Below are 13317 nucleotides of genomic sequence, written 5' to 3' on the forward strand. Positions count from 1 at the left end.
TTGATACGTAATGGAAACGCAATACGCTTTATAAAAAGTCAACGAATCAGATGGCTGGGGCACATGTACCGAATGCCCAAATGGAGAGCTGCCAATATAGCGTTCCATAGACAACCAATTGGATGGAGATGTCGAGGGAGACCAAACAAACGCTGGGTAGATGAGGTCACAGCCGACCTGCAGAAAATGGGTATCACAAACTGGAAAGGAATAGTAGAGAATCGATCGGAGTGGAGAACCGTAGTTGTGGAAGCAATGGTCTGCACAAGACTGTAATGCTAATGATGATGAATTATTTTATTCTCCTTGATTAAATAACGCGAGACGTAGGCCGACGAAGAGATGACTTTCAGGTCCTTTGTCGGATTCTCTTTGATCTCCTCTATCGACCTTTCACGAAGTGGTAACTTCAACTTGGGAAACAAAAAGAAGTCGCACGGGGCCATATCAGGTGAATACGGTGCTTGCACAGTGGTATTTACTTGGTGTTTGGTCAAATAATCCAGCACAATTTGGACGCGGTGCGATGGAGCGTTATCATCATGCAAAATCCAAGAATCGTTTGCCCCCATTTCCGGCCGTTTGCGACGTACACCATCTCTCAAACGCTTCGAAACGGATAAATAATATTCTTTATTGACTGTCTGGCCCGATGGAAGGTACTTATGGTGCACTACGCCTTGGCAACCGAAGAAAATAGTCAACTTCACCTTCCTGGTACTTTTTGATCATAGGGTATATGACTTAAAATAGGCCTCTCCTATTCGCCACTTTTCTGATCCCTATCTCTATGCTCGACTCACGTGATGAAAAATTTGCATGCGGAAGCAAAAATAAAGTTATCGAGCAAGATTCGCCGCTAGCGAGTATGGCCATACCTCATTAGACTGGTATAACTCACTACCTTACAAACATATGTAATTTAAGGCGGCTAATTTCCCGCGTTGCCAATATATCTTAATTTATACCAGTTGCTTTATCTATTCGCCACTTGCTAAGCCTTGGCGAAAAGAAGAGATCTTTAATCCTTTTTGATTAAATAATGCGAGATTCATAAAAAGTTTGTAAAATGTCATATCTCCTACGTCAATGGCAACACTTCCTTTGTGAGTTATTGCCAGCAAAATTAGAAATATACTTAATTTGGCGACAACGACAATTATGTTGGTTGTGTGAAGGCTGAAGTCAAAATATTTGCGTCTGTCGTCGCCGTTGTCAATGTATTTATACCATAACGTGAATGGATCTAATAGGTCCTTTGTATTAGTTGCGGCCACGAATTTGACGGACAGCAAAATAGATTATGTGTATTTGAGTCGAATGCGCCACATACGTGACGTATGCAATGCCGGAATGCACAAAAATTGGCAAGCACCATATTGTACCGCGAAAATTTTTATCGATGCTGTTTTTCATTACATCAAATTAAATGCAGAAAATAAATAGAATTTAAATTAACTGAGTCAATTCATATATACCCATATCTCTTCGATAAAAGCTTGAAAGAGTAGGGAAAGGCCTAGGCTTAACCAAGTTGTCTTGAAAATAATAGTAAATGTGCATCCCGATCTCGAAGTTATGGCCGCACTCATCGTCTACCTCTTCCATAAATTCTATTAAAGCTCACTTTTGCTTCAATAAGCATTATTTATATAATATATTTCCCAACCAACAAAAACCCATTTATACACAACCAAAAATATAATATTTGCTTTCACGACAAGAACATCTGTTGCTTTATGTTTATATCCGACAATACTTTCATTGCACCACGGTACGTTTTACGCGTCACGTCAGTCAAATGCGTTGCCGTAACGGGCACAAATGACCCCTATAAGTCAACATCTCTGCACTCAATTGTTTATTGTGGGCATTGCCATGTTATGTCATCGTCATTTTGAAAATGTCATCAAGTGAGCCGTACGTTGTACTTGCGCTCTTGAATGTTTGAAAGTATTATTCGATTTTTACGATGAAGAGAAAAGAAGGATGTCCAGATTCTGGGAGGATCCTTGTTTTCAAAGAATTCGTTTTCAAAGAAGGGAAATGCACAGTTTGGAAAACTAAAATTATCAAAGATGCTGCCAATGCGAGCGTCTCAAAAACAAAAAAAAACAAAACAAATGGCTGTCAAATATTCAAAATGGCAGTTCATTGCTTCACAGCTGTTCGCAATATATGACTTCAAATATTTCATAACATGAATTACCAACTTCATTTACTTTGCTGTTTCGATTGGCAATTGCATTGAATTTGACCACAAATTGAAAAACATCAAAAATATTGTGTCCATTCATTGAGCCAGTTTGCGATGCTCTCGTAAGAAGTGAACTGCTCCCCAATAAGAGCTGACTGCATTGATCGGAACAGACGGTAACCCGAAGGTGCAATGTCTGGGGAATACGGCGGGTGGGACAAGATTTCCCAACTCAATCCTTCTAAATATTTTTGGACCGATTTAGCAACGTGTGTCCTGGGGTTGTCATGCAGCAAAATGTGTTTGTCATGATTCCGGCCGCTTCGAGAGCTCGATTCAAATGCATTAGCTGCAGTCGGTAAGGATCGCCAATGATGGTTTCAGATCGTTTCTTTTCTTATTAATAACCCCAATTCTGAACGAGCCTTTAAATTACAACGTGAGCTGCAGAGCTGCATGAGTGGATATAGTGAGCTACTTTTAAATTATTAGAATCATCACCGCAAAGTTTAATTATTGATCACATTGTCAGAAAAGAAAGAGCTACACAGAACGAGAATGAAGTTTGTGAAAATCCAACACGTTTATTGCGAATATTTCTTGCAGATGCAGTCTCTTCTGATGACGAAGGTGATTTGGAACCACTTCGCAAATAGTGCAAACCATTATCATATAAGGATCATGATTAAAAATGTAAAACTACATTTCTTTTCAATAAAATAAAATGAATTAAGTTTGAATACAAGTTTATTTTAAGCTTTTATATGAATTTCTTTCAAAAATTCGAAATAGTTTATTAGGCAGCCTATTTTTTTTTTAATTTCTGTGAATTTTTTTATACGGTTTTAAGTTAATTTAAATTCGTCGTTGGTTTTAGAAAATTACGGAACGTATCCGTAATTCTTCAAAGCAGTAAAGTCTTTTTAATGCGAATTTTTTTATATGCGCTTTTCTGTGGACGTATGTACCGTACAAAACGAGTCCTTCTTCTTCTTAATTGGCGCGATGGCCGCGTACGCGATTTTGGCCGAGCTTAACAAAGCGCGCCATATGTTTCTTTCTCGTGCTAACCGGCGCCAATTGGATACACCAAGTGAAGCCAAGTCCTTCTCCACCTGATCTTTCCAACGCAGAGGAGGCCTTCCTCTTCCTCTGCTACCACCAGCTGGTCCCGCATCGAATACTTTCAAAGCCGGTCATTTGTATCCATTCGGACGACATGACCCAGCCAACGTAGCCGCTGGATCTTTATTCGCTGGGCTATGTACAGCTCATACAGCTCATCGTTCCATCGCCTGCGATATTCGCCGTTGCCAACGTGCAAAGGCCCAAAAATCTTACGCAGAATCTTTCTCTCAAACACTCCAAGCGTCACTTCATCGGATGCTGTCATCGCCCACGCTTCTGCGCCATATGTTAGGACGGGCAAGATGAGAGCCTTGTAGAGTGTTAGTTTTGTTCGTCGGGAGAGGACTTTACTACTCACTTGCCTATGTAGTCTAAAGTCGCACTTGTTGGCAAGCGAAATTCTACGTTGGATTTCCAGGCTGACATTATTATCGGTGTTAATGCTGGTTCCTAAATATACGAAGTCTTTTACAACCTCAAAATTATAACTGTCAACAGTGACGTGAGTGCCGATACACGAGTGCACCGACTGTTTGTTTGAAGACAGGAGGTACTTCTTTTTGTCCTCGTTCACCACCAGACCCATTCGCTTTGCTTTTTTATCCAGTTTGTTGAAGGCCGAACTAACAGCGCGGTTGTTAAGGCTGATGACGTCGATATCATTGGCATACGCCAACAATTATACGCTCTTATAAAAAATTGTGCCTCACCAACATCAGGTTAAAGAAGTCACACGACAGCGAGTCACACTGTCTGAAACGTCGTTTGGTATCAAACGGCTCGGATAGGTCTTTCCCAATTCTGACGGCGCTGCTCGTATTGAGCAATGTCATCTTGCATATCCGTATTAATTTTGCGGGGATACCAAATTTAGACATCGGGGCATACAAGTAACTCCTTTCCGTATTGTCGAATGCAGCTTTGAAGTCGACGAAAAGAAGGTGTGTGTCAATTCTTCTTTCATGGGTCTTTTCCAAGATTTGGCGCATTGTGAAAATCTGGCCTATTGTACATTTTTCAAGTCCAAAGCCACACTGATAAGGTCCAATCAGTTGGTTGACGGTGGGCTTCAGCTTTTCGCACAATACACTCGCTAGAACCTTATAGGCGATATTTAGAAGACTAATCCCGTGGTAATTGATGCAGATTGCAGGATCACCCTTCTTATGGATTGGGCAGAGCACACTTAAATTCCAATCGGCAGGCATGCTTTCATCCGACCATATTTTACATAGAAGCTGATGCATGCACCTTACCTCGTCATGGTCGGGTAGCGGAACGACCATTCCGTCGTCAACGATTGGGGTATCGGGATCTTCACATTAACAAGTTTGAGAAGTGTTCCCTTCATAATTTAAGATTGCTCTGTATATCAGGCACCTGATCGCCGTCTCTGTTCTTACAGGAAAACGTCCCGGTCTTAGAACTTTCTGTAAGCCGTCTGGTAGAATTTTCGGGCGTTGTGCCTATTGGCCAGCATCTCAAGTTCTTTGCACTCACGTATTTCTGCCTCTCGTTTCTTCTGTCGGATAATACGTCTCTCTTCCTTTTTTAGCTCTCTGTAGCGATCCCACATGGCTCGCGTTGCGCCCGATCGCAGCGTGGCTCTATAGGCGGCATCCTTTCTTTCTGCGTCAGCAAACGAGACCTTACAGTACTTAAGATGCCAGCCACAAATTATTACATTAGGAGTGTTCAGACTGAGTTTGGTAGTGTTTACAAAAGTGTCGACACTGGCGTTATACATTTCTTGTAGACGTCGAGCTGAACGAGGACAAAACAAAGTACTTCTTGCCATCAAACAAGCAGTCGGCGCATTCGCTTATTGGCACCCACGTCGCTGTTGATGTTATAATTTTGAAGTAGTAACAGTGGCCTCAGTAGTCTAGCGTATGTGCACTAGCCTGCCATCCCAGAGGTTGGGGTTCGAATCCCACGTAAAGCACGGTCCTCGCACTTTTCCAAATTTACCTACTTTCCCTGTTTCTAAATACAGAAAAAACATCTCGTTCCTCAAACCTAAAACTTATCCTTTCCATCCTTCCCCCGCACACAGTCACACATTGCAGCAATGGCGCCAGCAAGAGAGCGGGCAATAGCGCAGACACACCAAATTTAGCGAAGTCCTTAACCATCTGTGCGATCCTTCTGACAGAAAAATGTGAAACGCAGATGGCGCTCCAAGCAGAAATCAAATAGATTAACGAAACCAACACAAGACAAAAGTCTTGTCTAGGCCCTATTCTCCCGAGAGGCGTGAACAAAGCAGAACCACAAAAAAAAACACACAAAAGGTAACTGAGTAGTAGAGTCCTCGCTCGACGAAAAAAAATTACACTTTATAAGTGTCTCACCATGCTTGGACGATGACAGCATCCGCTGAGGTGGTCGTTGGAGTGTTTGAGGAAAGATTCCGGCGACATCGACTTAGTGCAACAAATAAAGATACAGCTGCCCCGCTGCCTGCGCCAAGTCGTCCGAATGGATACAACCGCTCAAGCACTAGAAGTATTCGATGCGGTACCTGCTGGTGGTAGGAGGTTAAGAAGAAAACCTCCATGGCTTTACTTGGCGTGTCTAACTGGCTCCTGTTAGCTAAACCTTTAAGCGTTTAATGAGCGTCGTATAATGGGGACGAAGTAATAGTTGGTGTTAATGATGAATCGAGTCTAGATCCTGTTCTCGTTTAGGATAGAACTCGTGCACGAGTAGATATACATATTTATGGTATGGATTCGAGAGATTAAATGAATTACAAAAAATGTAGGTGTGTACGTGTAATGTACATGTGTGTATGCGGATGCTAGTATGCCAGTACAATTCGAAATAAATTGATATCCACAAACCTTGATTTGACAAGCCGCTGCGTGCACCGGTTGTTTGCCACTAATGAGTGGGTGGTTGTTGTTCGCACTGTGGCTTGGCGTTAGATTGCCCGTTACGCCCGATGCCATTGTAAGCCCAATTTGCGACGGTGCAGTCGTTGCCACGCCCGCTGCTGCAGCCGATGGAATTGACGAAGTTGCTGAACCTCCTACCGCAGCTGTTGCTCCCGTGGCATTAGTTGATTCTATATATGTCTCAATCTGTAGTCTAAATGGCACACCTTTCTCACCGCCATGCTTTTTTGGCGTAAACTCAGTTGATATGCAATTTACTTTGATGTATACACCGACTTCTTTGAGCGGGTCCCAGAAGATTTCGACGGTATTCAAAAAGTTTGGATTTAGCGGTTGCGACACGTGACATAAACCGTACGATAGTGGAACGTCAACTTCAATAATTCGTTCGCCAGGACGCGAAGCTTGCCATTGCTGCATTTGTTCACGTTCCATAAACTGTAGGCGGCGCTCATGGAAACAGATTTTGATGACACTCTAGGACGAGAAAATTAGAGGAAGAGACTTGATGGATGAAAAATCTGTTATTCTACAAATAATAGTATACATATTTCCAATGGCTTCGCACACATATACATACATGCATATGTATGTATGTATGCGCATAGTTACATATGCAACTAATCAAACAGCGGCGCATACGAAAAAATTGATAATAATGCACATTAATATCGAACTAATTTATCAAATTCTACATATTTTGACATTTTTGAATAATAAATTCGAGTTACAAACATAGGAATGTATGTGTGTATGTGCTGTATATAAGGTATTGTATGTGTATGCATGCATACTTCATACTGATGAATGTAAAAATTCCAAGAGCAAGTTTTATCAGTTTATCGTTTTAATATCTCATTAGGTTCGTTGCAGTCATTGTTTGCTTTACTAAAATATGGAATAATCAAAGCTCAGTTTTGGTACGAGTACCCGCACAAGCAAGCCAGTTAAGATGTACGTAGAATACACGTAGGTATGTGTGTGTGTGTGTGTGTACGTATGTTGTTTGTAAATGCGATTGCGTCAATTGCTGACAATTGTGCTATACGCCTCTCGGGACTGCCTGGGGTCTTGACAACTACGGTCTTCAAGTACAGTTAGATAGTTGTCATCAAAACACAACGCCGCTCATCGTTCCATCTCGCAATCTTCGCACACTTAACTTGTACTATATGCAAAAATTCAGCGAATATTCGGTACAATTATACAGCCAGCCTACTCGTCGAGCTCCACGAACGATAAAAATTTTGTCGTCTATTGTACTATACAATATTTAAGTGATACACGCGTACAAGCAACTATGTACATATGTATGTACACATATGAATGGTTGCAAGTAACTGTGTGTGGATACGTCCGTATACGTTTGTCGCAATTTGTTTTAATTGAAGCATATTAAAATCAATTTAGATGAATAAATTCCAATGGAGTGAGTATCTGTAACATATGTACATGCAGACATACATGCTTATAAGTACATACATATCTAGATATTTATGCAAGTAAAAATTGCAAATACATATACATACATACACATATAGCCTTTACATAAAAAGAAAGTATTTGGAATGTATACCAAAGTCGTTATTTTAAAACTTTTTTGAATGGGTCTGGATGTGTTTATTTGAAGATATTCATACATACATACATTCCTATTTGTGAAATAAATCGAGTTTGGATCGAACATTTATAATAATCTATTTAATTTGTTCATATGTCTAGAATAAGTACGCAAGTGCTTGCTAATGTAAACGCACAAGCCTTACCTTAAGTATTTTATCGCGATAGAAGGATAAGTCGCCGATTTTCTTCAACTTGATTTCGTAGCTTTGTCCCTGATTCAGATAGGTAAGCGTTTCCTCATTATTTTTGGTAGCTATGGAGGTAGCAGCTGCCAGAATGTACTGGAATCTGTAATTTCAAAGAAGACAGTTCCAATAATTCTAAATGTTACTGTTTTCTTGCTCACTTGTGATCATCAGAGTGTGCATTGGCATTATTGCCATTAACAGCACCACCTCCAGTATTGTTTTCAATTTTGTTTCCATCGACTACCGTCAATTGTTGAGGTGCTGGATTTCCCTGTGCTAAAAAAATATGCAAGTGAATAATATAGAATTTTTATATACGCACATATGTACAATACGAGTATATCTGAATGGGTAAAGGCATATCTTACCAGGACTCTTTTCCACGCCACCGTAAGTGTTGCCAGTATTACCAAATCCAGAGGCTCCACTGCTGTTGGGCTTATTGATGCCATTTCCATTTTGTTCAATTTCTTGTGGTGTGCCGGTTTTCGGCGAACCACATCCACAGAGTGAATTGTTCAAGGCATTTTTGGGAGTTTCCTCTGTGTTTGGCGTTGCATCTACGTGCGACGGTGCCTTATCTACTTTTGGTGCGCTTCCTCCACTGCTGCCTACGACGGAATGAGTATTTAATGGACTTTTATTGGCCTTCAGCTGTTCGCCTTGTGGCTCCTGTTTCAGTACCGTCAGGGCCGGAGAGAACGACAAAAACGACTCACTGTTGGTTAAACGATTCCACAATTAATATAGTAAAGGGTGATAAGGAAATGCCATGAATTTTAAGAAAAATGTGCACTAATTTGTAATATAACAATAATTTACTTGCCCACGGTAAGGTACTTACTTGCTCAGATAAGAATTGCTATTAAAGTCTGTATTCAAATCGAATCCTATATCTTCAGTCCAACTGCCACGACCTAAATGAATGTCAAAGAGAAAAACAATGAAGTTAGTTCTAAGATGAATGCAAATTACAAAATGTACAGGTGTCCATATATAAATATATATACAATATAATTGGCGCTAACACCCTTTGTTTGTGTGTTTGGCCGAGCTCCTCCTCCTTCTTTATGTTTTTCCACAAATGGAGTGACCTACAAATTTTGTGACGCTTTTATATGCCATTGCCTGCCGAGGGGCGCCTGTTATTAGAAAAACGCCCGTCATTCTATTATTTGATGTTTCATGCACTGAGACTCAGACCTACTCAAAAATCACTCGAATAAAGCTCTTTAAGAAAAATGGAAAATAACTAAATAACCAAAAAAATTGGGTTGGAGAAAATGAAATTGGGTTGCACATGTACGGCTCTCGCAAGGCAAAAACTCGTACATCTACTATAGAAAGTGCAACTCTAAATCCATTATATGGAACAAAACGCGATGTAGACAAATTCATCAGACACTCCCAATGAGATCCTTGCGGTCAGGCACAACAGGCAACACAGAGGTCAACTCCGTGCGGAGTTGCTTGTCTCCCATCGGACGCGTGGCCAGCTGGCGGATGGGGGAATGCTCTGTAGATATGTGGGGCAGGTGGGAAATAAAATACCACTCGCGGACCAAAACAAGCGCACACCTGCCTGGAGGTGCAAATTGATATCCTATCACCAAACTACGGTAGGCGGGCTAGCAGCCTACCTATCTGAAGAAACTCCTTTTGCTAACGAATCATCAAAATTAGCTTTAACCTACTCGAATTCGATTCTTCCTAAACTTGTTGTTTTATACCCACTTTGGTTGGAATTTTCGGATAGAAAAAAAATCAGCCTTCTTTTTATTGGTTCTCGGAATGGATTTTACTGATTTTGGAATTTTGTATAAGGGAATTTTTATGTATTTGTTTTTTTTTTAAGTTTGACATACTCGAAATTATAAAATTATCACAATATGGGGTAGGCATACATATATATATATATGGTACATATATACATAATTAACGCGTACAGCCTTTTTGGGAGTTTGGCCGGGCTCCTCCTCCCATTTGTGGTGTGCGTCTTGATGCTGTTCCACAAATGGAGGGACCTACAGTTTCAAGCCGACTCCGAACGGCAAACATTTTTTATGAGGAGCTCTTTGATGGCAGAAGTACACTCGGCGGTTTGCCATTGCCTGCCGAGAGGCGACCGCTATTAGAAAAATCTTTTTCTTAATTTTGATGTTTCACCGACATTCGAAGCGACGTTCTCTCTGTGAATTCCGAACGGTAGTCACGCACCAACCCATTCGGCTACGGCGGCCGCCTTAATTTCAAATACGGTATAATATTTTAAGAATAATGTAATTCAATAGACTGAGTAGGTAGTTCAGCATAACGAAACAACGGTTGCAAATGCTAGCTGTTTAGAAACTGGCATAATTTAAACAATAAAAAAAATTATGGAAAATAATGAGTATTTATGTCAGGAATAGGGGTGGCCTAATCGAGAACGAATTTGTTAAGTTATTTGTTTTAGTCAAGTATTTTTACAATTTGTTCTTTTTTTTTGGGAATTTTACCCTCCGCTAGTTGAGCCTGCTAGCCGCCTACGGGCTACTTTTTTCCTTTAAATATTATTCCTTTTTCGGTAGCTAAAAGACATACTAGTTTTAGAAAATATTTGCAAAATAGCTTCCATACAATTTTTTTTCTTTTTATTGACGTGAAACAGAAGACTCTTAGTGAAAATTCTAAATTCAAAACTTTATCAAGCAGCCATTTTTAATTGTCAGGGCTTGATTCAAATTTTACTGGTGCTTTTTATTTACTGGTATAGACTTTAACTACAAACATAAAACAAGTTGGTCCCTTGAACTAACACGAAAAAAGAAGTGGGTGTACAAGCAGAAGAATATTTTTGGTAAATTATTTATAAAATCGAATATCTGGAGAATGGCTTAGTTTTGGACATCATGTCATATAACCAAATTCAAACTGTTTCCTGTAATATTACATTTTATTTTGGTGAGACTAGAAAATTATGTATAAATTTAAAAAAATTCCGAAATGCCAAAATTTGTCTTCAGAAAATCATACGTCACCTATTTCAAATACTAAATTTTTATTCACACCGGTATTAACAACAAGTTGTCAAATTAAGTTGCAACAGTTTTTCATTGTAAGTTGTTTGTTAAGTGCTCTTGAAATCATTTTTACTAAATTTATGGTGTTAATTTCGACGCATACACAAGTATGTGAAAGCCCCAGCGCATGGAATTGTGCAGTGTTAACCTTTGTTTTAGCTTATTTCAAGATATTTCATTCCTATAATTGTATCAATTCTCGTTCAAGTACTGCTTAATGATTTTTGAATCATTATATCATTTTATATGTGTTCGTAACTTTTGTGCGTGCCCTTCTCATCCCTTCTCTTTCTTTCACAAAATTTATTGTTACGCTGACCGCATGGGAGCGGCGTCAAATAAATCATTTCAAAGCCTTTTGATCAATTTCCCACCGATTCGAATACAAATTGTTATCCGACTCGTTTGTTTGTATTTCTCTCTATTATCTACGAACGTTTCATAAAATTGCTGGCTATATATTTGTTGCATGAAACACCAAATAATAGAAAAAGATTTTTCTAATAGCAGTCGCCCCTCGGTAGCCAATGGCAAACCTCCGATTGAATTTTTGTCATGGAAAAGCTCCTCATAAAAAGCCATTCGCGTTCTGAGTCGGCTTAAAACTGTAGATCCTTCCATTCGTGGAACAACATCGAAGCGCATGCAACAAATAGGAGGAGAAGAGCCAATCGGAAAATTTATAATTTTTGCAAATGGCGTCGTATGTACGTCGTAGATTAATTTTGAAGCACCTTGTATTATATACTACACCGCATTAAATAAATATAGCACAGGGATCATTGACAAGTTTTGAGAATTTTTATGTTTCTTTTTAATTTTAATAATTTTCTTATAAAAATATTCCTCATTCTCCTACAAAAACTATACAAATTCAAGCTTCAAACCAAATTAAAAACAAACAAAAAATGTAATAAATTTTCATCGAACACCCAACATTGGCAGCCAAAAAAATTTCAGAAATCACCGCAATTTTTGAGCTACTGGAAATATGCACTTTATCATACCGAAATTCTATAGGCTATAAAATTGCATACTTGATTTTTTTCTTAATTCTGATTAAAAAGTGCGGAATTTCGATGAAGATTTTTCGAATTGTTTTAAATTTAACATACATATAAGGTGTTTGTAGGAGAATGAATATTTCGAAAAAAATTATTAAAACTAAATAAAAGCCGCTTAGCTTATCAAAACTTATCAATAAGTCCCTGTGCTACATATACAAACATGCATATATAAATATGTAGATATTTTACGCGGTGTATAAAACAAATACTCCGCAATATTTACTTTCGCTATTTATACTATTTTTTAGTAGGGAACAAATAATAACAATTTTTCTATATACTTTATTTACTTTCGCTATTTATACAATACTATTTTTAATAGGTAACAAATAATAACAAATTTTCTATATTACTTTTTCAATTTATTTCATAAAATAAAATTTTATTAGCATAATTTGATTCTTCTATCGAATGAAAATGATCAAAGACTTCCAAATTCTACCACCGTTAGAAATCACAATCATATCACATATTTCGTACATGTATATATACATGCATATGTATGTATGTAGCAGCGTATATACATACACATGTATGTACTTAGGAGTACAACCGTACAGTTCTTCTAACACCATCTTCTAATTATAACACGCGTTTTGATAATAGTTTTACATAGTACAGTTTTGTTAATAACACCATTAACAACAAACACACCACTTCTGCGCGCTTCTATATTTGTTGCTTTTTTTAAACTCATTTTATAACGTCTTCGCTTGTGATCGTACCCGAGATATTTGTCTGATACCAGGTGTAAATACGAGCACCATTGTCGTTGTTAGTAGATGCATTCTCCTGCATTTGTATTATTATTATTGTTCACTGTAAACTGCAGTGGTAAATCTCTCAGTGCAAACACTTTAACCAGCGGACAAAAATATTTGCTTTAAATAACAAAATGTATTTATGTTAAGCGAAATCCGATATTACTGAGTATTTTATATAGAATTTAATTACTATATTGAAAAATGCATACTATGACTTCATGTATTTTACATAAGTACATATGAATCGACGTGCTTCAACACAACATTTGTTTTTACAGTTCATATACCAACTGAGTACACGTTTCTTAATATTTTGTGGAAAGCTGTGCGGGTTCACAATTTATAGTATAGGTTTAAAGATTTAATCAATGGAGATAATTTGAAATTC

General features: G+C 38.5%; 1 protein-coding gene across 2 annotated transcripts in view; it reads right to left on the reverse strand.

Moving 5' to 3' along the window:
* Positions 1 to 13317, reverse strand: part of LOC129246138 (transcription factor CP2) — a 65761-nt gene that overhangs the window by 25941 nt on the left and 26503 nt on the right. Inside the window, exons 1-6 of one of the 2 annotated variants that reach the window (XM_054884701.1) lie at positions 12891 to 12978; positions 8881 to 8953; positions 8405 to 8754; positions 8195 to 8312; positions 7992 to 8136; positions 6172 to 6702 (exon numbers count right to left, since the gene is read on the reverse strand). In XM_054884701.1, coding sequence (XP_054740676.1) covers positions 6172 to 6702; positions 7992 to 8136; positions 8195 to 8312; positions 8405 to 8754; positions 8881 to 8953; positions 12891 to 12963 — 1290 coding nt within the window. In that variant the 5' untranslated portion in view covers positions 12964 to 12978. Of the gene's footprint in view, positions 1 to 6171; positions 6703 to 7991; positions 8137 to 8194; positions 8313 to 8404; positions 8755 to 8880; positions 8954 to 12890; positions 12979 to 13317 lie in introns of those variants that run through there. The other variant, XM_054884700.1, reaches the window with a different exon arrangement.

This window comes from Anastrepha obliqua, chromosome 4, assembly GCF_027943255.1.
Source record: "Anastrepha obliqua isolate idAnaObli1 chromosome 4, idAnaObli1_1.0, whole genome shotgun sequence".
Classification (NCBI taxonomy): Eukaryota; Metazoa; Arthropoda; class Insecta; order Diptera; family Tephritidae; genus Anastrepha; species Anastrepha obliqua.